Below are 24616 nucleotides of genomic sequence, written 5' to 3'. Positions count from 1 at the left end.
CGTCCGTACCTAAGGCGGTACATATCATTTGGATATATATATATATATATATGTGCGTATATATATATATTCAGATATTTTTTACTGAGGGGTATTAATCTTTTTGTTTCATTTTAAAGGAAGGGGGCGTCGAAGCCCCGCGCTGTTGTTGAGGTAGGCGGCATCTCAAAAGTACAAGTACTTTGTGTGTGGTTGGTGGTCGGTGATGGGTCAGGTAATGCCCTAAAAAATCGGAGCACAAGATAACAGATAGAGTATGGCAGTTCTTTGGCAAACGACGACAAGAAGACGAAGAGAACGACAGAGGCGACGTCTTCTTCTTGCGGACAGATATCGAAAATCAAAAATTGTGGTAAATCAAATAAATGTGTGTGTTTTTGTTATACAATGCCAAGATAATTGGGATAATCAATAATAAGCAAATTAACGTGGATTGGTAACTAATTGAACTTACATCAGCTTGCAGTCTTTGAGCCTCCTGTTCTGTTTCGAAGGTAACGAAACCATAGCCCTTGCTAACCCCAGCACGATCCACAATGATCTTGGTGCTCTTCACTGTGCCATAGGCGCTGAAGACGCGCGTTAAGTCGGCCTCGGTGGTATCGCCACTATACAAATGAAAGGGTATCAAGGATTAATTGGGGAATACCCTTAGTCGTCTGTGGTTTCGACACTCACCTAATGCCGCCCACAAATATGCGATTTGGTATCAATGTGCCATATTTGGGACCAGCCATTGATGCCTCGAGGGCACCAGCTGGCGCTGGGGCCGCCACCGGGGCAGCTGTGATCTTGTGCATCTCTGCCGGTGTCGTCTCCAGACGAAAATTGGCTCCGAATGGCAGAATTTTGAGGCTGTTCTTGTACCTTTTTGGTGCACACCGGCGAAAATTTGGATACTATTGTTCCACACACACACACACTCTCTTCTCTTTCTCTTTCACAAATGGCTTTTGCCTCTTGTTTTTCTTCCTTTTTTGCGGGTGGTGGGTATCGAACGATTTCTCTAATTTTGGTTAATTTAAGCTATATATATATATATATATATATTTGTATATATGTAAATGTTGTAGATTATTTTGTGATTCTCGTCTTTGCTTGTGTGTTTCTCTCGCTTTTCCTATATATATTTATATATATTTATTCCAAAATCTAAAAGTAAAAAGAGAGAAACATAAATTAGTTGGGTTCATTAATAAGTCATTAAATAGAAAGAGGGAAGCAAGGATAGAGAGAGCCCAGGAGGAGAGAGAGCCAGCAAGAGAGAGAGAGAAAGAGAGAGAGAAGGAAAAATTAAAATTGAATTTCGATCTCCTCTGAAAAAATGCCCCCTACATTTCGAAATGAATCTATTTTTGTATCAGCGACATATGTCACACGAGGAAAACTCAGCACTTTTTGCTGGCTAAACTAGCAGCAAGCAGACCGAATGATTTTTAAAGAAAGACACAGAGATTCAGAGAGTGAAAGAGAGAGAATAGGAATGGGAATGAGAATGGGAGAAAGAAAATACACAACCGAGACGTAGAGGTAGAAGAAGTAGACTCTACACAACCGACATGTGTGCACCATAAATTCACCTTCAGAGACGATGGCAAGACAACTAAATAGCACAGAGAGTTTAATTTTAACAGCAGCAATACCAAACGGCGACGGCGGCAACGGCAACAGCATCGCAACGGCAACGGCAACGGCAACGGCAACAATAAAGTTGCCTTGTCAACAGCAACATTTTGGGGAACATTTCACAATGGCTACACGCAAATCGACAAATAGCACAAAGTAATGTATCTTTCTATCTATACCTAAATGTATATGTACAATGTGCTTATATACAATCTTTTAGCTTGTTAAGGAAATACATACACGATATTCTTGATAATTAGCATCTAAAATGGTTTCTGTTGAGAATACGATGCAATCTAATTATCATTATACCTCTATTATCTATATATTGAGTCAAGCCCTGAGTCCATATACACAATATTCCCAAAAAAGGCCACACATGGCTAAAGATTACCTTTGTGTGAACTCATTGGACTAGCCAAAAGAATGCAGTTGACTGAATGAGTTGTAGCAGCAAAGCAAAGTGAGGAAAATATCCATTTTCGGATGATTTGCATTAGTGGGAAGATCACCTAACCATAGACCTGGCTCCAGTTAGTAAGGATTCCCCCTTTTGGCTTGGGGTACCTGTAAATAGCATCTTCTGCGATCTGCCAAGCAGCCTTTTAAGTATTACGTATTTCATGAACCCTGCGAAGGATCTTCTATAATTGCATTACGTAATACCCGAGCAGGCCCCACCCCCGGCACCTATGGCACAAATGGGCGCATGAGCAATCGGAATTGCAATTATTTAATCATGAAATAATTTATAATCTGCAACAATGCTGCTGCATACCAGTTGGATTTTATTAATTGCAGTTGCTATCTAAGGCATTTAGTCGCTCTTCCACCCCCCTCTCTCACTCTCTCTCTCTCTCTCTCTCTCTCTCTCTCTCTCTCTGTCACTCTGTTAATTAATATAATATGCAGTGCAACCTTCGTCAAACATTTCATGAGATATTTATGTTATGTTTGCTATGTATGTAGGTATGCCGATGTACATATATGATAGATGAAAATACAATTTGCATGTTTGGCATTGCATGTTTGTGGTAGCCGCCTCCACCCACACCCATGCCCGATCCCCCCTAGAACTTCCCCCTTTAGAGGGGCAAACTTAATAATTTTAGTGTCTCCCGTTCTCCCCTACCGATACGCTTTTTGGTGGCGCTTATGACGAGGCGGTTCGCGGCTTATCATTGAACATTTATCTACCATTCCCAAAGACAAAAAAAAAAAAAACAAAAAACAAAATAAAGCCATCCGCGCCACCGAATACCGTGTTCAATTGTGTGTATATTGTGCGGTGCTCCATATATTTCCATGTCAAGTGTTGATGTCTCTCCCATGTCCACCAATGTTCATGATGTTGTCCGATTGGTGATTGGCACATATACCAATGAAAACATAATTAAATTTTCATTAACAATGAAAATGTCAAAATTGTTTGCGTTTGCCCATACATCGAATCTATCGGCTTCGCTTTGGCATTTCAATTGTATCTGAAAGTTGGTTTTTATCGATTCCACATGATATGAAACAACAACGATATACTCCATACATGTACATATATACATATATCCAGGTATATATGTATACTCTCACTCCCCGCTCCTTTCAACCTCATATAGTACATTGTGTGCATGTACGTTCATATACATACATACATATATAAATTGGGCTTATCAGCTTAATGGATGTGAATAAAGCTGTTGCCAACGTTTGTATATGTATGTATGTATGTATGGGTGAATTGTTTGGCCTAATTTCTATCTACATATCTCAAAGTGTAATAAATTTTGAAAACTCGTGCATAAATCAAGTTAATAGAATTAAGAAAAACTAAAAATATAAATATTGATATTTCGCACACATTAAAACGCGTCACATCATTCCCAACAACAAAAACAACAGAAATGAATAAGAGTAATATGTTATTTTTCATTTTCATTTAATTATTTTTAGACCAAACACACACACACACACACACACCCAGGCAGACACACCGAAAGAAGTATGAAAATCAAAAATTGTTTTTCACATTTTCCTCTTGGCATGACGTTGTTCTCATATATACCTACTTACTATATACATACATATGTACATATATATATTTTCTTACTTTATAAAAATATAAATTTTTCAATTTTTGGAAAACTAGAGAAACTAAAAGCATCTCTCTTATGGCCCTCCACTCGCTTAGCACATACGTGGACAGACTGACAGATAGATGGATAAATGGACAGATTGACCAACCAAGCAGGCCGGCCACATAGTATATTGAAAGTTGGGACTGAATATATGATAGAAGCTAAGTGCCCCTGACATGATTCATGGCAACCGACGGCAGAAGATGGCAGTGGAGGAGTAAAGACGGGAGAGCCTTCTAAGATTTATGTGCGGTTCTTAATTATTTAGCATATTATAAAATTTTGAGCACTTTATTCCATGGGCCAACAAAATAAATTGGCATTCAAGAAAAATTGATGATGAGCTAACTTGCTAAACTTGGTTTCACAGTAGGTTTTGTTGGGTGGGTGAATGGGTGGCTTTTTGGCACCCAAGTGCCACACGGACCACCCCCTAACAGAGAGAGGGGGGCGGTCTCTTGCCCCAAATGATATTGTCGAATATCTGAGCCAAAAAACCGCATGAATTATTAAAATGTTCATTACAATGACAACGACAATGTAATGTTTGTGGCAGTGCTGGTGGCCATGGCCACGACAACGACAACAGCAACAGCAACAGCAACAACGACGACGACTTCACTCTCTTGAGATGATGTGGCAATGGCAAAGGTCAGGCAGAAAATCACGGCAACAACATGACAACGTCGACAAGAATATCAGTGGAATTTAATTAACATCAGCAGCATACCACCCACCCGCACAACAACCACCTCCCCCAAGTCAGAATGGCAGTCAGACATTCAGTCAGTCAGTCAATTTGACCAATCAACAATATTGCCAAAATTCCACGTGCGAAATATTGCACGAGAGAGTGAGTAATGCCAATGAAAATCGAAAAACGAAAAACCAAAAGAATTTAATAATAAAGCACAGAGGGAATTCTAGAGATAAAGCATATCGAAGCTGATGATGATGATGATGATGTTGAGGAAAGCCAGTCCTGAATCAAATGGAATCAATCAAACATTTTTAACAAAGATTAAAAAATGTGTAAAATTCAGTGAAGGGAACAAGGCACACAAAAATGCAATGTAGAGTTGGTTCAACAAATAAAAGGCAAACTAAAAGTGTAAAGCTTTAAGCCCTACAAAAACGATTCGAATGCACAACTCTAGAATAATGAAAACAGATGTGGGAAATCACTAGTTAAATTAAAAAGGTGGACCATTCGAAGTATCGGATATAAATTCTGCATGTCTTTTGTAGACCCAACTGGAGAAGCAACTTCTGACGTTAACAATTCACGCTTTTTCCAACAGTGTAAACCCCAACAAAAGCAACCGAAAATGTGGAAGCTGCAAAAATAGCAAAGGGCAAACAAAAAAAAAAACCAAAACACGATTTTAGCAAAGGCAAATATTCTGTTGCAACGGTTTTCCATTTCACATTTTTTGCTTTGGAAGAATAGAAAGGGAAAAAGGGAGTTTGTTTTCTTGTTTTTGTTGTTTTTTGGCACATTTTCCAAGCGCAACTTGAGCAATTAGGGCAATGCAATTAGTGAGGAGCAGGCTAGAGCCATCAAGCCTCAAACCATTGAATAACAAGCTGACCAAACTGAATGATGTTAGATGGTAGAGGGGCGGTTGACCTATAAATAAAGGGGAAGTGTAGGAAACCAAGCAAGAATGAGGGGAGAGGAGAAAAAATAAAACTAAAGTGCCGGGAAGAGACTACAGGAAGCCAAGAGGAAACTATGTTGTGCAAAGGAAGCAAAGCGTTGCGGCACAGTCCTGCCCTCAAGGCGTAAGCACTTTTTAAACTAAACAACCCACACGAGACATGGCCATAGTGTGGAAAGCGAAGAGATAGGGCGAGAGAAACCTTCAACTATGCACCAAATGTGGCCCTTTTGTTCTGGCTCACCTTTGCAAGTGGCGTCGTCGTCCTTGCCAAAATAAAAAAGTAAAGAAAAACAATAAAACGAAGGCAAGGAAACCTATAGAAACAGCGCCAACGATAGCCAAAGTCTGATAAACGCTGACACAGAAAAAGCTAAAGGCAAGAAGAAGACTGCCCTCTGCTGCTGCTGCGCCTGACAGTATGCTATAGACATCACACAAGAGGGACGCGCACAGACAGAGGTGGAAACGTGGAGCAAGGTTTTTCCTTTACCTGATAAGCTTGCACATACACACGTACATGCGAAATATCCCCACACACACACACACACAGAGAGAGAGATATAAGTCACATAAGGACAATTAGCTCGTAGAAGAAAAAAAGTTTTTGAAAGAGTTAAACTCAAAATGCAAATAGCAAGAGGGATAAAAGTGAATGGACAGGCATACGAGGGATGATACAAGGAGAGCAATGGAAGTGGGGAAACGGGCGGCGAAAGGGGGCGAGAATGCAAAATGGAGGAAATAGATGTTGATGGCTAAGGCATGACGACGATGACGTCGTTAAATCGTACGTGTTGGTGCATAACTTAAAAAGCTAAGCGAACCGAAAGACAAGAGTCAAGCTAACAGATACCAAGAGAGAAAGAGAGAGAGAGAGAGAGAGAGATAAGAGGTAGAGTGAGATAGAAAGCTACAAAGGAGGCAAAGGTCAATTGAAGTTGCGGTGCAAAGAGGCAAACAAGTATCAAGCAAGAGTCAAGTCAAGTGTAAAGCGAGAAAGCGCAAAAATGGCACACACAGACACACACACTCACACATAACCAAACCCAGTGAAAAGCCATGGATGCACTGACTCTGAGTGACGTGGGCCGGAAGTGGAAGTGCCTGCTCACCTACAAAAAAGGAAAATAAAACTAGAAGGAGAGCAGCAAGGAGAAAAAGAAAAGGCAGGCAGGCAGCATTTTTGCCTTTCTCCTGCATGTTATACAATCCTTGAGTATGGCAGAGCGAGGACGAGAACGGTTGAAGCTTTGGGTGTCAGTCAAGTGAAAGGAAATTGTAGCACACACACACACACACACACTCACAGAGAGAGAGGAAGAGTGGGAGTGGTTGGCAAGCGGTCGTAGAGAAAGGGCCTTGCGCCAAACCAAACCAAACCAGACAAACCAACAGACAAACATGATGATGATGATGATGCTCATCATGTTGCTAGCACGAGACGCGCCTCGGCAGCTAAATTGATGGCCTGCCATCAGCGTATCCATCTGATGTCCACTGTGTGTGTGTGTCCTTTCTTTTTCTCGCTCTCTCTCACACGGTAATATAAATTTGTATGTGTGGCACACAAAAAAATCCATAATCCTCAGCAGAAGCTGAAGCTAAAGGCAGCAGCAGCAGCAGCAGCAGCAAAAGGGAAACGCCAAACTACAAAAGCGCGAGCACAAATTGCCATTGCCTTTGTATGTATGTATGTGTGTGTGTGTGTGTGTGTGCATGTGCCTCTGTGTGTGTGTGTGTGTATCTATGTAAAAAGCCAAAACTTATGTGAAACAATGAAACTTTTGCTTTTGCTTTGGCTTTGGCTTTAGCTTCTGTTTTTCTCTGTTTCTGTTTTAGTATTTGTTTTAGTTTTATTTCTGGCCCTCGTCCAACATTTGCTTTGCCAAGCAACTTTAAGTCTTTTGGAATTAATTTCAAGCAAATGTATCTACATATAAAATAAATCCATCTCTCCTAACTCCTACAGAACTCGCTCTTGTATGTATGTGTGTCGTCTGTGTGTGTGTACATTTGCGTGTGGTTAGCAGCAAAGTTTCTGATGATTTATTACCACTTTGGAGTGGTTACACCCTCTTCATCCCCCCACCCTTTCATCCTTGCAGGGGAATACATAGTAGCGGAGGAGGTGATGGGAATTGAAGGCAGCTGGATTGGATGACATACAACATGGCGTATGAGCGATGGAGTAGAAGTCTCTGCTGACAAAGGATTTTGAGTGGAATTTGATATACTTCTCTTTTGCTACTCTCTACTCCTCTCTCTCTCTCTTGTATATCTACATACATATATCCATTAAATGTTGCGGCAAATTAAGTCATTAAATAACAATTTTTTGCCTAAAGTTTATTCATTCTGCAAAGCAGGTGGACAAACTGTCAGAGAAAGAGAAAAATATAAATATATATATATATGTAAATTTCCCTTTCTCCATATTTCAGGACTATAAAAATGCAATCACAAAGAAAGCCTAAAGAAAATAATAAGAAAAAAAGACGTAAAAGTGTGACTCTGGGTATCCACGTGAGAGTGTGAGTGTATGTATATCAGTGTGGGCGGGTGGGTGAGTGGGCGTGGTGGTGAAATGTTGGGGCGTAGGTGTGAGGGATGGAGCAACTATTTTTATAAACGTAGCACCAGCAGCTGCTGGTACTGCTGTTGCCTTTGTGTAGGCCAAAGGCATAAAATTAAAATGCAAAAAGAAAGAAGGCAGAAGAAAAAAGTGCAGACAATGGTTTGTCGACGGAAAAAGAGCTGAAGATAGTTGGTAGAAAGAGAGAGTGACGAGAGTGAGAGGAAGAGATACATAGGTAGGTGGATGGATGAATGTGTATAAAAGTGAAAAAGCGCAGCTGAGCGAGAATAGCATCAGCAGCACATCATCAAAGGCCAACTCAGCCCATCAAAGAGACAGCCAGCCAGCCAGTCAGCCTGTCAGCCAGTCAGTTGGCCCTTCAATAAGGCATTGAGCAGACGCCGACTTGATTTTATATGCCCTGTAGTAAGATATTAAGGGCCAGATGAAGCAATTCTACGAGAAAGTGTATCACATAAAGTCGACTCCTCCTTATGGTGTATATATATATATAGGATAAGGAAAAAAGCAAAAAAGGAAAAACAAAAGTTGCGCGCGCGCGACCATTTCTCATTTTCTCTCATTTTTCTACTTATTTTTCTTGCATTTCTTTTGGCAATGTTTTAAACATTTTTTGCGTCTTAAGTTATGTCGTCTGATGACCCAGTTGAGCAGGTTGCACACACACACACACATACACACCCACGAAGAGAATGAGATAGTGAGAAATCTAGGAGAAACAAAATGAGGAGGATAAGAAGAAGGAAACGAGGAAAGAGGGAAGAGTAAAATGTTTCCAAGCCAAAAATCTAATTATAAGCAAACGACCAGACCCAGCAGCAAGTAGAAAAATGGCTAGGAAGCAAATATATGTACATATATGTATTAGTATATATGTATGTATAAAGAGTTATGCAGATGACAGATCTGCCTACATAATGTGTATGGTGCATTTGAAGATATGAAAAGTAAGCAAAGCGTAGAAATACCTACATATATAGATTAATAGATATATCTAGATATAGAGATGTGAACTTGAACCAAAGTTTTTCGTTTTGTTTTTGTTTTATTTTGTTCTGTTGTGGCGACAGAGTGAAATGTTTATAAACACCAAGCCCCAGAGTAACCCAAAAAGTGAAAACGAGGAATAGAATAAATAATACGTTAACACACACACAGCATGTGGGCTAAATCAATGAGCTCCAATTAACATCTGCTGCTAAATATCATAAAAAATAGTAAACAATCAACTTGTATAGGAACTCAATTAAGGGCCAACAGGAAATTCATTCATTGAAAATGAAAATCTCACAAATGTGATAAGAACTTTTAAAAATCAATTGTTCTTCAATTCAGATTCTCTCAGAGAATTTCCCATTATAAACTTGAAGTGGAAACTTTTGTCAGGTGGCTTAAATATGCGAGTGTGTGTGCGTGTGTGTGTGTGTGTGTGCATCCGCTAGTGGGCAGAGCTGAAAATGATTTGAAAACCGTGAAAATATGCAGATAACTAATATTAACTTGTTGTTGTTGCTTTGTGCTCTTTGTGTCTGTTGAAATGCATGAATGAAGCATGGAAACGGCACAGTTGTAAACTGTTTGAATGAATGATTGAATGAAAATGGTAAAAAAAAAATGAGATGTATGTGTGTGTATGCCAAGTTTGCAGCTCCAATGAGTCTGTAAGTCAGAGTCGAAAGTTTTGACTCTCTCTCTCTCTCTATGCAAAAAGCTAAATTGAGAACAGTGCGTGCAGTGGTCCGCAGTGGTTTTCGTTTTGACTTGGACCGTTGACTGGCTGCCTCTGACTCTCGGCTCTGGGGGTTCTATTTATGGCCAGCAAGAACAGCCAACAAAATGAATGGCGGTCATAAAAACTGCCTCACGCAGTTGACCCATAGATTATGTAGGCGTGAGGGTGCGCACACACAGACACACACATTGTAAATGTGTGTGCTCATTGGTCTAAATGCATCACAGTATCTCAGTCACTAACTGATGAAACAACAATTTAACTTTAACTTAAGCCCAGAGCATTCGAATTTTGCAACCACAAATTGCATTTTCCATGCTTTCCTTTTTTGTAATTAAATAGGATTCAACTGGTTTGGTTGCCTTCAAAGATGAACTGTTTACTTGGGCCAAGTTTGAAATTTTTAACTACGTAGGGCAAGGACTGGACTTAAATACTCCTCCATGTGGGGGAGACACTACGATTCGATGAAGATTAGGGCCCAAGTGTGGGCTGAAATATTTTCAATATGTACCCAAAAAGGAAGCCGTATTTTCCTCCTACACGACACTCGTTTCTATCTGAAGGAAATTCTTAACAAGATTATTCCAATTCATGGTGTTGACCATGAATGAAATAGGTGTTATGTAACTGTATTTGAATGTCTCCATCGATTGCTTGTTATCCCCCCTCCTGCTCGCCCCGTTTTAACATCTCATACTCTATGTAAATTTGGTTAAATTGAAATAATGTTCTTTATCTGAGCTTGAGAATTCGGTTCCTTTTTTTTTTTTTTGTTGGCTCAATTTCAACGTTTTTATGCGTTTTCGCTTTTCTTTTTTGGGGGTTTTCTTGGCATTTCTGTTGACACAGATTTTCTTTATGGCCCCGTGACTACTCTTACTCGTCTTGCTAACTCCTTTTTATCCCATTATGGTTGCTCTCTGGTTTGGTTTCAGCTCCTTGCCGTACGTAATTCGCTTATGTGAATTTGTTGCTGTTGTTGTTGTTGTTGTTGCTACTGCTGATTCCTCTACAGACTCTCTACACTCTCGTTTATGAGTTGCGACTTTCGATAACAAAGCCTGGCGGCATTATATTTTTATGGCCGTATAAGAAGGATGAAAAGGGGGAGGAGGTGGAGAAGGAGGGGGCGTGTCCCGCCTGCTTAACCTATCCAGAGAACAGCTGTCGCCAATGATGGCGTCGCCGTTGCTGTTGCCAACGCTGGCGGCGGCGGCAAGACATAGAAAAAAAGAAAAAAATAAAGAAGAAACAACAACAACACACGCAAAATTCCTTCTTATTCTTTTTTGGGTTTTACTTTTGGCTCAAACGCGCCATCTTTGTATCTCTCTTGACTGAAAATTAAATGAAAACATACTCGTGCATAAGCAAAAGTACTTTTAGCTCTTTTGGCATGCGTGTCTCTTTATAAAGAACGAAAAAAAACATATACATATATATATAGACACATACATATATAAAATAGGCACAAAAAAAAAAAAAAAAAAAAGAATCTCTAAAGTATAACGAAATTTCACTTGTAGCCTAGGCGACGACGACGACGACGAGAAATGAATATTGAAGAGACATGCCGCATTATAATTTTAGATTTATGTACAGGGTGTTTCTTAGAGTGTTGTTGTTATTGTTGTTGTTGTTGCCTGGAGGCGTAGAGAAATAATAGTAGTAGAGGGAAAAGTCAAAAGGAACTCTCAAGCAGGCGGCACTCGCAGGCTAGGTAAGGCAATGAAAACCAGCTAAAATTTATGAAAGCCTTGGGAAATCGCAACTAAATAAATTGCAAGAGCATTAAGAAATTGAAAATGTTCTTTGGGGGTGATCCAGTGCCTTGGATAAGGGCTGTAAGCCTAATGACTCAAATGATTTAAATAATTCTAGAGAAAATTTTATGATTTATGAAAGAGTCCGAGTCGTACGTGTTGTTGGAATCGCATCTCTCATACTTTCCTCAGAAATGGGAAATTGGCAATCCAATCATAAGCTGGAGCAAATATCATTCATATTTCTTGAAGTAAACTAAAATAATTTCGATTTGGCCCAGATATCCTTGACCTTATTGCTGAATTGGGTCAGCAAATTGTAAGTGCAATCGTCTTTTTTGCAAATGAGTTAACAAATTTGTAGTGTGAACTTTTTTCACACAATTCACAAACACCCTTTGCGCACCCCACACACGCGCACACACACACACACACGGAGGAAGAGAGAGAAAGAATAAAGCCAAGCACACTTTAGATGTTAATATACTCTATCCCCAGGCGACATTTCCCATTGGCCTGCTGGGCCACACGAAATATGAAGAAAAGAACAAGACAAAAAAAAAAAAAACAAATTAAGGAAAATACAACGAAATTCTCAATCTCCTACCTCTCCTCGCTCTCTTCTTATACAATTTTCTCCTCTATCTTTCTCTCTTTGTGTGTTTGGCCTAGCGTGGGTTATTTTGAAACCATTTGCCAGTTCTTTATGAGACTTTTTGACTCTATTTCTAGTTCATCATGATGATCGTGTCATCGTCATCATTAGCATTTATACGAATGCAACTAAAAATACATATTAAAATCTAGTTGAATTTAAATTACCTTTTTTTCTCTATTTTCCAAAAACTTTCCACTGTTGTGGAAGGGGGCTGCTGCTGAGCGCTGTTTTTTTTTTTTTTGGTTTTCGAATTTTCAAATTGTCTTTTTCCCTTTTTTTTTTTTTTTTTGTTTGTTGGTTATTGTATTATTTATTTATTTATTGCTGCTTAAAGATAGATTAGCACCTTTTTCTCTTTCTCTCTCTCTCTCTCTCTCTTTTAATATTTAAAACGCGTGTGCTCTTCAATATTTATTTTGCATAATTTTTTTCCTTTTATCACTTTTTTCAGACGCTTTTCAGAAACTTTTCAATTAGAGCAAAGCAGCTGCAAGGCAAACAAAATTCAAAAAATGTTGGTGGTTTAGAAACGAGTATGTATTTGTGTGTATGTGTGGGTGTAGCATATATGTACATACATACATAGATAGGTTCGTTTGAGGTTTATAGGCATTTAAACCAGAAAGCGAGCTAAACTGTTAGCTTTTTTATTATATTAAATTGCTCGATGGTCGAAGAGAATGAATGAAAAATCAAGTCTTTCTTCACATTAACAAGAATTTAAATGAAAATGCCATGCGATAATGTTTATTTGGCTTATTAAATATAAATTTCTATAAATTCAATAAACGATGCGCTTAATGTTTAACTTGGAATCGTTATTCTCAAATTAAAAAAAAAACCGAGGCCACCACAAAATGCCATACATTTCTTTTAAGGGTAAACCGAGTTCTGACACACACTCCCACATATACACACACGGACATGAACAAAAATATTTTATAGAAATGTAACCCGTAAACGTTATTCAATTCGTTTCAAGTCTCTGGTTTATATCACTCATCAAATGGCGGTGAAAAGGCCAAACCCGGAAATATTTGAATAAACAAATTTTCAAGCCGCTTCTTTCTCGTCTCTCTGCAATGTTTGCCCAGTTGAGAAATGGTAACTTTTCAACAGTCGTTGGAAAAGGGCAGGGTGAAGTGGAGATGGGGAGAGAAAGAGAGGGACAAAAAGACGAGAGATGAGAAGGTGGAGGTGGAGGTGGATGTTGGTGTTGTTCTTTATGGGAAACATTACGTATACGCAACGTGTGTGCGAAAAGGCTACAAACAAGCGCTCACACACACACACACACGCACGCACAAGGGACAACGATGCCGTTGCCGATGACGACTGGCAATGAGGACGACGAGTGAGAGAGCCGTCGATATGGCGCTCTGCTTAAAGCGGAAAGGGAAATAGTACTCCCCCCTCTAGAGTAGTGTAGTGGGCGGGTGGTGCCGGGGGGGTTTGGCGTTTACGGGTTGGTAGCACTACTCAATGTTGCCTATCGTAGTTGCGATTGGTATACACAAAAAAAAAAAAAAAAGAAAAAAAACCAAAAATAAGAAAAAAAATTTTGTTTCAATCCTGCAATAAAACAGAACTTTTTTTGGGGGCGTCCTGTTTTTTTTTTTTTTTTTTGCTTTGTGTGTCACGCATGAAAGTGTTTTCCTGTTTCCATTGTTTTCTCCCACACCTCCCTTTTCTCTTTCCTTATCCCCATTCATATCTCTTGCTTCTACTATAATTTATGTTTCTTGCAGTTTCTGATGAAAATTGTCGTTGGACTTAAAACAAAAACACAAAAAAGCAATAACAGCAACAACCAAGAACACTCCGCGAGAATAAAATCAAGTACGTTCACACACAATTTTCCATATATAACCAACTACTCAGACATATACATATATACTTTTGTCGGATTTTATTATTTTGGCTAACACACACGCACACACACATCTGAACTACTACATTTTAGTTGTTTTTGTATATACTGTCGTTGACTTGGAGGTAAAAGTGTGAGTGTGTGTGTGTGTGCTCGGACGGGCTAGTACTTAAAAATTCGTTTTTATGGCTTTTTTGGCGAAAAAAACGCAGTTTATATATATTTGTGTTTTTCTCTCATAACTGACGGGCCGAAAGCCACGATATGTGGTAACTGTTTGGGCCAGGTTCTTGCTGCTGTTGCTGTTGTTATTGTTGTTGCTGCAGCAGAACGCATGAAAAACTGGCACACACACACACACACACACCACACGCATGCAATTACATCAAATGCTGGTAGAACTTTATACTTTTTCTTCTTTTTGTTGTTGTTGCTGCTGCTGCTGCTGTTGTCGTTGTTTTTGTAGCTGTAGTTGTTGTTACTGTTGTTGTTGTTGTATCACTCACACACTGACAACACACAGAAAAAAAAAACTAAAGAAAAACGTGAAAATTTTCAACGCGCGCGACACAAGCAACGGCGACGGTAACGACGACAGCGACGACAACGACGGCGACGACGACGACAACGATGTCGATTCGATAGCTTTTGTTGCTGGTGTTGTTGTTTTTGCTGTGCCTCTCTTTGTTGTTGTTGTTGTTACTATTATTATTGTTGGCTGTTTGTTGTTGATGTTGCTGCTGCTGCTGTTGTTGTTGATGATGATGTTGTTGTTGCTGCAGTCAGAAAATTCGGAAAAAATTCAAGAAGTGTTGCAATCACAACGACGGTAGAACAACGACTCAGCGTCAAGAAGTGAGCGCCAAACAACTTGGGGCCCCCAACAGGGGCAGCAGCAGCAGCGCTACCAACAGCAGCAGCAGCAGCAGCGGCAGCAGCAGCAGCAGGCAGCAGCAGGCAGCAGTTGGCAGTCGCCGTCAACGTTAGCGGTGGCAGCGCCAGAGAGTATAAAATGCGCGCTGCTGCCCACAACTCTCGTTCATTCCCTCTCTCTCTCTCTCACACTCTTTCTCTCTCGCACTCTCTTTTTTTTGAAGAGCATGTTCTCTTTCTCTCTCGCAATGTGTGAGCTTGTGTGTGTTTGGGGCTGCGCTTGCTCTTTGGTTAACAGAAAGTAGAAGAAACTTTTTTTTTGTTTCAAGGGATGCAATAATGCACGTGGGTTTCTGTGTGTGTGTGTGTGCGTGTGTGTGTGTTGCATTGTATGGGTTGTATGTGTGTGTTTATGTGGGTGCGAAAGAAAGATTACATTAAACACACATTTTAGCAATATTACATATATATATTTGGCCTATTTATTAAACAGGCAAAAACTCTCCGACCCACTAACAACAACAACTAGCAGCAGCAACAGCAGCAGCAGAGGCAGAGGCAGCAATCACAGTCGCAATCGCAGCAGCAACGATTAGAGTTGACAATGCCGACCAACTGAACGACTGATAGACAGTCAGTCAGCCAGACAGACCAACCAAACGATAGCAGCTGCTCCCTCTAATGGGACAGTGTTTAGAATGCGATTTAAATACAAACTAAATGAAACTAGATAGGCCATATGGAGGATAAAAGAAAGAAATTAAAATTGGTTTGTTCCTTCTGCTTTAAAATTCTCGTGAAAAAACTCTTTCATAACAACCTCTTAATTTAAATAGTTAGTTACCTCTGTCTCTTTTTTTTTGGCCGCCTTTTTATTGTGAGCGAATACCGGGAAAAAATGTCAAAATGTTGTTACTTCATTCATCTACCTTTGGTTTTGGTTGTTGTTCTTAATGTTGTTGTTGTTGTTGTGTCACATTACAACAGGGTTAAACAATAATCATAATAAACTTAATTAGCTTAATTTCAACTTCAAATATAAACACTGTGCCCCGCACGCAGTGGGCTCAGTGGTAGTGGCAGAGCGCCAAACCAAAGCAGCGGGGCAACAACAACAACGAAGCCACTAGGCAACGTTGACAGCAAAAAGCTAGCCGTCAACTACTCAGTCAACAGACGCTATGCCTGGCCAAGCAAACACAGTTATATTCTTTTTTTTTTTTTTTTTGGCTGCTGCCGCTCCCGCCCCATGTAGCTACAACAGTCGAGAAGGGGGGGCATATATTCAATCCAATGACAGACTCTCCAGGGAGGGTAAAATTTGAAAAACGATATTTTACCTCTTAAACTGAGAGGGATTTCGATATGCGAGAGACCAAACTTGGCAGGGAAGAATTCAAAGTCACTTTTTAATTGAAGCAAAAATAGGACCAAAATCATATATTAGGGATAAATTCCTATATACAGATTTATCTGTTTTAGAAAAATGGCTGAAACTGAAATACAAATTTACGTTAACTTAATAGGATAGAGGCAACAAATGGAAAACAAATAGAAAAATTGGGTTATTTTGGAGCCTAAAAGCTTTGAGTTAAGAGTTCTGACAAAAAACCAAATTTTCATTCTGCAAGGGTATCGATTGGGTCGATGATACAATGCTTAGTAGATTAGCCCTGCCTCTCTGGACTTTTTTTGTATTCTCATTTTGATTCTTTGCTTATTGTGCAATGATCCATAGCAACTTAATTGCTTTTGGTTTGGGTTTTTTTTTTGGCTAGAGTATAGCAACTGCTCGTACTCTTAACTCTCTATATGCATGCGTCAGTATATTTCATTTTTTTTTTTTTCTGTTTCTTCGCTTTGCGCTAGGCTGCACTTCAAATGCTCAATTGTTGTACCTCACCCAAACACCCCCCACCACCTATCAGTTCTAGCACAACCCACGAATACGTGTATTTGTGTGTGTGTGTGTGTGTGTGTGTGGGGAGGGCGCATAAATAACGCCACTGATAAAAATGGGCGAAGGGCGAATCGCGACGTAATTATGGCCAGAGCTTTTTTTTTTTATCAATTTTACGTTTTATACTTAAATTACATAAGCCAAACACACAGACAAATTCAAGGGGACAGATACACACATACACACGTTGATATATTAGCCAACGAGAAGAGCAAACAATGGCAAATTGGAGTCCAATTTGAGAAGTTGGAAAATTTCAATTTCATCACTGGCTGTGGCTGTGGCTGTGGCAGTGTCAGTGGCAGTGGCAGCAAGCACCAAAGACAGCGAGAAAAACAATCATGATAATTAAATTGAGTTCACTGATGCGTATACTTAACATTAAATTCAAAGGCAGTAGCAAAAGCCACCTCGACCCACTCTCTCTTTCTCTCTCAATCTCTCTCGCTCTCTATTTTTCTCTCTGTCGCTGTCACTAGTCAGCCGACAAACGAAAAACAAATTTAAAATTATATAGAATAAAATATATACATACATATATACGTATGTATGCACCATATAAAAAGAAAAACCTTCAACGACATCAGCAGCAGCAGCCGCCATCGTTTCCTCCTTGCTGAGTGTGGATGGGGAAAACGAAGCAGGCAAAAAATAAAGGAAAAGTTATATAGGTTACTCTCGCATCCCTCTGATATCCCTCTATATTAGAGCCAACAGCACTCGACGACGACCTACCATTACCAGGCTAAGAGAAAGAGAGCGCGCGTATCGTCAACAGAGCGAACGCTGAGAGAAATAGAAAGCAGAGCCTCGCGGTGAGAGTGAATGAGTGGGTGAGTGAGAGAGAGCAGAGCAAATGATTCCGTGTCAGCATGGCATGCAAATGTGGGGCGGCCACGCAAAAACCCACCCACTTAATGGCAACAACAAAGTAATCGGAAAATAAGAGCCAGCCAGCCAACCGACCAAACGACCCACCAACCAAAAGAAACTTTTAAATAAAGTTCAGGACACACTTTCCTTATGATCTTCAAAAGAATTTCCTATGTGAAAGGATTTCAAACAAATTGAATTATTAAATTTAATTACCTTGGCATTGAAACAATGCAAATTGTGGGAATACATTGCCAATTTTGGAGTACTAGTATTTTGAGATTGGCACAGAGACAATATTGGGGTTTGGATAAGGGAAATCCAGAAGGTGAAGGTAAACAGGGTATCAAAGCGTCGACCTGTTTGTAGAGCGCCATATCTCCTGTGAGAAGCAGAAAAACGGATAAACCCGAAATCAAAGCCACTTTTATCCGCTCTCAAGTGCAAAAATCATAGACACACACACACACAGGGACGACACAGAGCCCCCAAAAGCACTCCATGCACCCCCTTAACTGGCCATCGTCTTGCTCTCTGGGGTCTCTCTTCGTGTGCATTATTTATTGCTCTTATACAGCCGCGCCGACATTTAACGACGACGCTTCGTGTGTGTGTGTGTGTGTGTGCTCCACTGTCAGTGTCAGTAGCCGCCTCACACCTCCCACATATTAAGCAACAGAGAAGCAACCCCTCTTGACAGCACGCGCTCTCTTCTACACACACACTCACACATACACTCTATGTATATCGCGCTCTTTCTCTTTTGAGCTCTTGCCATGTGCGTGCGTGGGCGACGACACATATACAGGAAGCAGAACAGAACGGAACCCAGTTAACTAGTAAACCAGCAACCTATAATATAGGGCTTTCCTTGTTGTTATCCCTATCCCTATCCCACAGGAGCATGTGCACCAGCTGGTTAGCGTTTGTTAGTGCGCTCTCTCTCTCCCTTACTCTCACACACTTTATTAATCTGTCTTGCCGTTTCTCCCAAACGTTCTCTCCCTCTCACTCACTCTCTCTTTTGGTGTGTGTGTGTGTGTGCTGCTGTCAGTGGGTCTATTGTTTATTTTGTTTTGGCCTGGTTGTATAATAAATAACTTTGAAATAAATCAAATCTAAATAGCAAAATCACAGCCCTCTAGCCCCTCCTGCAGCATGGACAACATGTGTTAAATGGACCGCGAAATGTAAGCGGGGCCCGAAAGATGTTTTATTGGGTCAAGCAGCAACGACACTGTCGTTGCCGACAACGACAACGACAACAGCGACAGTGACAGCAACGACGACGGCGGCGACCTTAAAAACGCATTTAGCAGTCCGACAAGTCGTAATAATTTTATTAGCAAACATTAAAAAAAAAAGAGAAGAAAAAATAATGTTAAAAGCCAACTGCTGGCTGGCTATTTCGAAAGGTGTGCGTTTCTATGATTATTGTTGTTGTTGTTGTTATTGCTGTTGGTTGTGCTAGTTGTTTAGCTTCAGTTTAGAAGTTCAAAATCAAATACAAACAGAGACACACACACAGAGACATAGAGAGAGAGAGAGAGAGAGAGAGAGAGAGAGAGAGAGAGAGAGAGAGTAGTGCTACCGTGCGAACGAACAAACGAACTAGCGAGTTAGCCAATTGGGGGAGATGGAGGTAGAACAACTCTGGCGACAAGTGCAGGCGAGCTTCAAGGTAAAAAGCTTCGAAGTTGCCGTCGCAGTTGGTGCCTAAGTTAACGACGCGTCGCACTGAGTGCAAGATCAACTGAACCGAGTGGCCAAAAAGCCGAATAAACCGGAGAATCGAGAGAGTAAGCGAGACGGAGACGGAGACAGGGGAGATATTAAACGTAAACGTTTGAGGGAACTGCTAGTTAAGTACTTCAAAAAGCACTGTATGTTGCATATGAGCAACGGTAAATGCATACTATGCCAAAGAGAAGTCGACTCTTTCGAAACATTAATTGGCATTATACGTAAATACGAGTTTTTCAGCCAGCCGAAAGTGTAAATAATTACGTAATTATAGTCAACTAGAATGTCTCCCCTTTTCCCTCAGAGCTAAGTTATAATGGGCATAATATGGTCAATATCTGAGAGGCCCATGAGCCTGATATGGCAATTTCTGATGGGACAATAAATCCCTACATTTCAAGGATCATGAGAAATTCCAATTTGAATCCCAATTGAGTGAGTGGCTTACCACTCTTAAGAGACTGAAGCTATACCAAAATATCAATTTCAAAATCATGGCATGTTTCTCCATCCTTGACTGCTTTTTTCCACATAAGGTGATTTTCTTCTTTTGTAGGCATGCCGAAATGGAAATCTAAAATTACCACACACACACACACACACACACACAAAGAAGAAACACTGAATGCGGACACACATGTTTCATTTAACTAGTCCCATATACCTCTCTTTACCACTAGGTATTGTTGTATACAGGGACGGATTTGGAGAAGTGAAGACAAGGAGTTGCGAAACTTTTGGGAATATATGTATACAAAATGATTTTAATAAGCCTTTTTTGCCTCTCTTTGCCTGGACAAATATTCACCACTATCAAAAGTCATTTTGGCTTAAAGAGGCTCCTCCATACGATCGACAAGATACGGCACTGGTTGTATCTATCGGTGACAGCCAAACACGCACACACACATACACATTCTGTTCCCAATGGACCCAAACATCAAGCAAGTGAGAGCAAGGGGCGCAAGATTTTCAAAATGCTTTTTTGTCTTTTTGGCCGGCCAAGCATCAAGTGTGGCGACTAGAAAAAATAGTAAAAGAGATAAAATGAACAAATCGACCAGCAGCTGCTGCTGCTGCAGCGTTAGCGGCAGCAGAGCGACGACGACAAGAACATTAAGAAAAACACGTTTTAGCCAAGAACAAGACCAAGACCATGAGTTTAGTTAGAGCCAAGAGTTACATATCCATGAGAGTCGAGCGAGTCGGCGAGCATTTGACACACTGACCCAATTCCCGGTTTCGATTTTCTGGTTTTTCCTACAGAATACACGTTTTCCGCTGGATGCTCACACACATGCACGTGTACACTTGTGCCACCTCCTACCACCCCATAACCACCAACACACACACACACACAGACACTTCACGTCACTTCCCTTCTTCTTGACTTGACTGACATTCTGCTGCTCAAGCAAACGAGTTGCAAGCAACAAAGAATTTTCGCTAGGCATTTTCAAATTTGTTTTTCTCCCTCCTCGTCTATCGATAGTGCATGTGACATTTACTATTCAATCGGGAAGGCCCTTGACTGCCCACCCAGACCCCACCTACTTACCGTTAGCTGGCGCTTTTGTCGTCCTCGGGATGATGAAATGAGATGAGATATTTTCTGATTCTGGTAGTTCTTCTTATGCTTGGACAGTTCCTTCTTGTTGGATAGTTTCTACTGCCCTTTTACTGTGATAACTTTTGGCTTTGAATTTAGTTTGTTTTTTTCTTCTCTTCTATGGTGATATTTTGGTTGTTGTTGTTGTTGCTCTGCCACACCAATCAGCAGCACCTCAGCGAGTTCTGGTTTTTGTTGTTGTTGTTGTTGTTATGGAGGACAACGGATAGATAAAAGAGCTGTATACGAATACTTATTGCACGGAAAAGACAGACACGGATATAGAGCGCGTTTGGCCGAATTATTGCACGGGTGAAACAAATGAAAAAAAGAAACACAAATGGATAATAATTTCAAGTTGGTCGAATCCAATTTTGGCTAGATTGATTTTGTCTTTGTTAATTTTTTGCTGTTTCTTTTCCTTTCTTTTTAGTTTTTAATGGCCGTCGGGTTGGTGTCGCTTATTTGTTTGATTAGATTTGCGTTTTGTATTATTTTGTTGTGTTCCGATTTTGCTTTAAAGGATTTATACTTTTTATATTTTTTTTGTATTTTATTTTTTTTTTTTTTATTTATTACAACATATATTTTATTTTTTTTTATTTTTTGAATATATTTATTTTGCACTAGAGAACTTACTGCCTACGAATCACAATTATAAATGAGTATATCGATGCCCCCCCCTTGACCGGAAAAACTTCCCGTTATAGATCAAAAAAACAGCGCCGCCTATTCTCAATAAAAATTTTGCCCGAATTCCTCGATTTTGATTACATTCAAAGTGTCCTGCTAGATGAGTGAAAAAGACTATCGTTACAGTTATAGCTGTTTGTTAGTTCTCTTTGTATTTTGTTTCTCTCTGATTTAACAACCAACACAAAAAAAATAAATGTTTTTGTACACACACACGCGGCGGCGGCGAGAAAGTAGAAAAGAATTTTCCCTTTTTTCCGGCTTTTCCTCTTACATGCGTTCTCATCGGCGGACTAAAGAGCTAAAATTGAATGGAGATGGAAAATTTAACGGTGGCCGGGCCGTTATGAGCAGCAGCGACAAGAAAGCAGCAAAACAAACAACAACAACGGTGGTTCGCTACGAACCACATGGAACCACATGGAACCAGATCGAACTCGTAGCAAAAACACAAAGCCGACTAACTTATACTCTTCACATACTCATTAAAACTGACGTCATATATTTTTGTAAGCAGAAAGATCAATATTTTATACAATAATCAGGCATCTAAAAGATTTTGCAAGGCCAAAGCCTTGATTTTTTATGACATTATTAAAGGTGAATTTATTCGAATCTTCCATAAACATTTTTTTCATTCTCCAAGATGCGAATGAATTGAAAGTTTAAAGTTGTTTTTTAAATTCAGTAAATTTAGTTTTTTGTAAGCAATTGGTGGAACGACATTTCTTTTCTTTAACTTTTTTTTCAAAACCAAATTTAGGTTATTTTTCAAAGTGGATATTGAAGAAAAATTGGCAATGGAATGAAGTTTAGAACGATACTTAGACCGATGGTAGAGTGAGGCGCCACCGCAACATCCTTGAGGGTCACTTTGCTGCCAACTGGATGTACATCCAGGCTGCTAATGTTGTTGTTGTTGTTGGTGAGGTCAATGCTATTGTTATTCTCGCTTAGAATAGATACAGTCATCTTTTCGGGTAAATCTTTCGAGTCTTCGACAACAGACTGAGTCTGATCATTGGGATTAAAGATGTCAAGTATCCAGGATTGCGATTGCCAGTCTTGATTCTGTGAAATGGTTGGAAAGAAGATAAATATTAGAAATTATTTACATTATAAATTCCATTCTTACCTGGAATGAACCAATAAAGGATCCTTTTTATAGGGCTTGAATTCGCCATGCATATGAGATATGATTGTAAGTTACTTCGGTGACGTTCAGATACTCGTCCAAATTGACTGGCACCACACCAGGTAACAACGGTCATGCCCCTAAAGATGTGTGCTGAGGGTGGTAGATTGCTGAGCTTTATGGTCTATGACGCAGCAAGTGATATTTAAGGGAAAGGATTTCATGTATTAAGTAACATTTGCATTTATTAAAATATAGTGTAAAATTAAAATGATGTACCCATAATGCAACTCTGTTTTAACTTAAGAGGGTGTTCTTAAGTGATTCGGGTACGCCGAATCTGACTATATACTGGGTTTTTGCCCATTTCATCGAGATTGGGATCCTTAAGGGATCTGGGGTTAAAAGTTAAGCACCCAAAAGTATGCCATAGAATGTGGTAAATATGTATTTACTTCAGCTACTCGGGCGCAAAACGGGCTTTAATTACATAAATTTGGTATCAATCGAAAAGGACAAATTCCCCGAGAACAACCTCAGATGCGCCGAGGCGATTTATTTCGTAGTTTTTACGTAATTAACAAAAGAAAAATTATGTTTTTAGTGGGATTATAGCTGAAAGTAGCTATTTCCGGCCAAAGTGTGGCCGAATGTCACGACATGTTGAAAAGCACATCAAATGGCATTGCCAGATACAAAATTTTCTGGGCGGGAAATCGAAATGCGTTGCTGATCAACAAAGTTTTTCAAGTTTTTTGTTTTTAAAATTGTTTTTAAATGTATGTTTTGTTAAATTTAAGTACATATGTATTAGAGAGCTGCATGAATGAGAATGAATTAAATTCAAATGATTGATAATAATATTGTATCATTACAAATGGGGTAATTTTAAATAAATTCAACGCATTTTTTGCGAAATCCTTACGTGATGGACAAAAACTACCCCCAAATTACCAAAAGAGACTCAAAACAATTTGTAGGTAAGAAGTCGAAATGCTTTAAAAAGTGAACCTCCCTAACCGATACCCATACCCTTTCCGAACCACACCGAACTCCTTGAAACCACGTCGAACTCAGCCATTCAAGTCGAACATGCAACAAAAGAGCAACAGCATGCAACAAAAGAGCGAAACAGCGAGCAATTGATGCCAACGTCATACGAATGAGGCTATCCGCAACCATTGATCCCAAGCGATGAGGCGAACTGCAACAGATCTCTTAAAAATGTTTAACAGTGGCCGGGCTGTTATCTCGGTAACATGTGTTTAACATTGTTTGGGGTGTTTGTGAAAACATCCGTCGTTCAGTTTTATCAGCTGATTAAACAGTGTTGCCACAAATTGCAATTAAAAAATATGTGGGAAAATTGTTTTCATGGAAAATATGATTTTTTAATGTTTAGCATCAGTTTAAGGCATATAAATAGCATTTCATCTATTGTAAGGAGTCGCAATATCCATATTTACATTTTTATAAACAGCTGATGCTGGTGATTTGAATGTAACTGATGATGGCAAGTTGAATTCAGGGATGCATAAGAAGTTGGAATCAATAGTTCTAGTTATTGGACAACAAAATATATTTATAAGAAAGATATTCTACATTTCATAAATAATTTAGCATTAATTAAATCATTAGCTAATACAAATAAGGTAGATATATGTTTATAGCATTTTCATTCAGTTG

The 24616-nt window shown here is 39.6% G+C and overlaps 1 protein-coding gene across 8 annotated transcripts in view; it reads right to left on the bottom strand.

The window, feature by feature from the left end:
- The window catches only part of bol (boule homolog, RNA binding protein), a 34751-nt gene extending 12654 nt beyond the window's left edge, over nucleotides 1–22097 (bottom strand). For 2 of the 8 annotated variants that reach the window (XM_068293032.1, XM_068293047.1), the window contains exons 1-3: nucleotides 21052–22088; nucleotides 679–1152; nucleotides 455–608 (exon numbers count right to left, since the gene is read on the bottom strand). In XM_068293032.1, coding sequence (XP_068149133.1) covers nucleotides 455–608; nucleotides 679–800 — 276 coding nt within the window. In that variant the 5' untranslated portion in view covers nucleotides 801–1152; nucleotides 21052–22088. Of the gene's footprint in view, nucleotide 1; nucleotides 223–454; nucleotides 609–678; nucleotides 1153–12338; nucleotides 12662–14453; nucleotides 14875–21051 lie in introns of those variants that run through there. The other 6 variants (XM_068293014.1, XM_068293060.1, XM_068293006.1 and 3 more) reach the window with 6 other exon arrangements.
- Nucleotides 22098–24616: the final 2519 nt, after the last annotated feature.

Source organism: Drosophila tropicalis, unplaced genomic scaffold, assembly GCF_018151085.1.
Source record: "Drosophila tropicalis isolate 14030-0801.00 unplaced genomic scaffold, ASM1815108v1 contig_1190, whole genome shotgun sequence".
Lineage (NCBI taxonomy): Eukaryota > Metazoa > Arthropoda > Insecta > Diptera > Drosophilidae > Drosophila > Drosophila tropicalis.
This window is presented reverse-complemented; position numbering and strand designations above follow the sequence as displayed.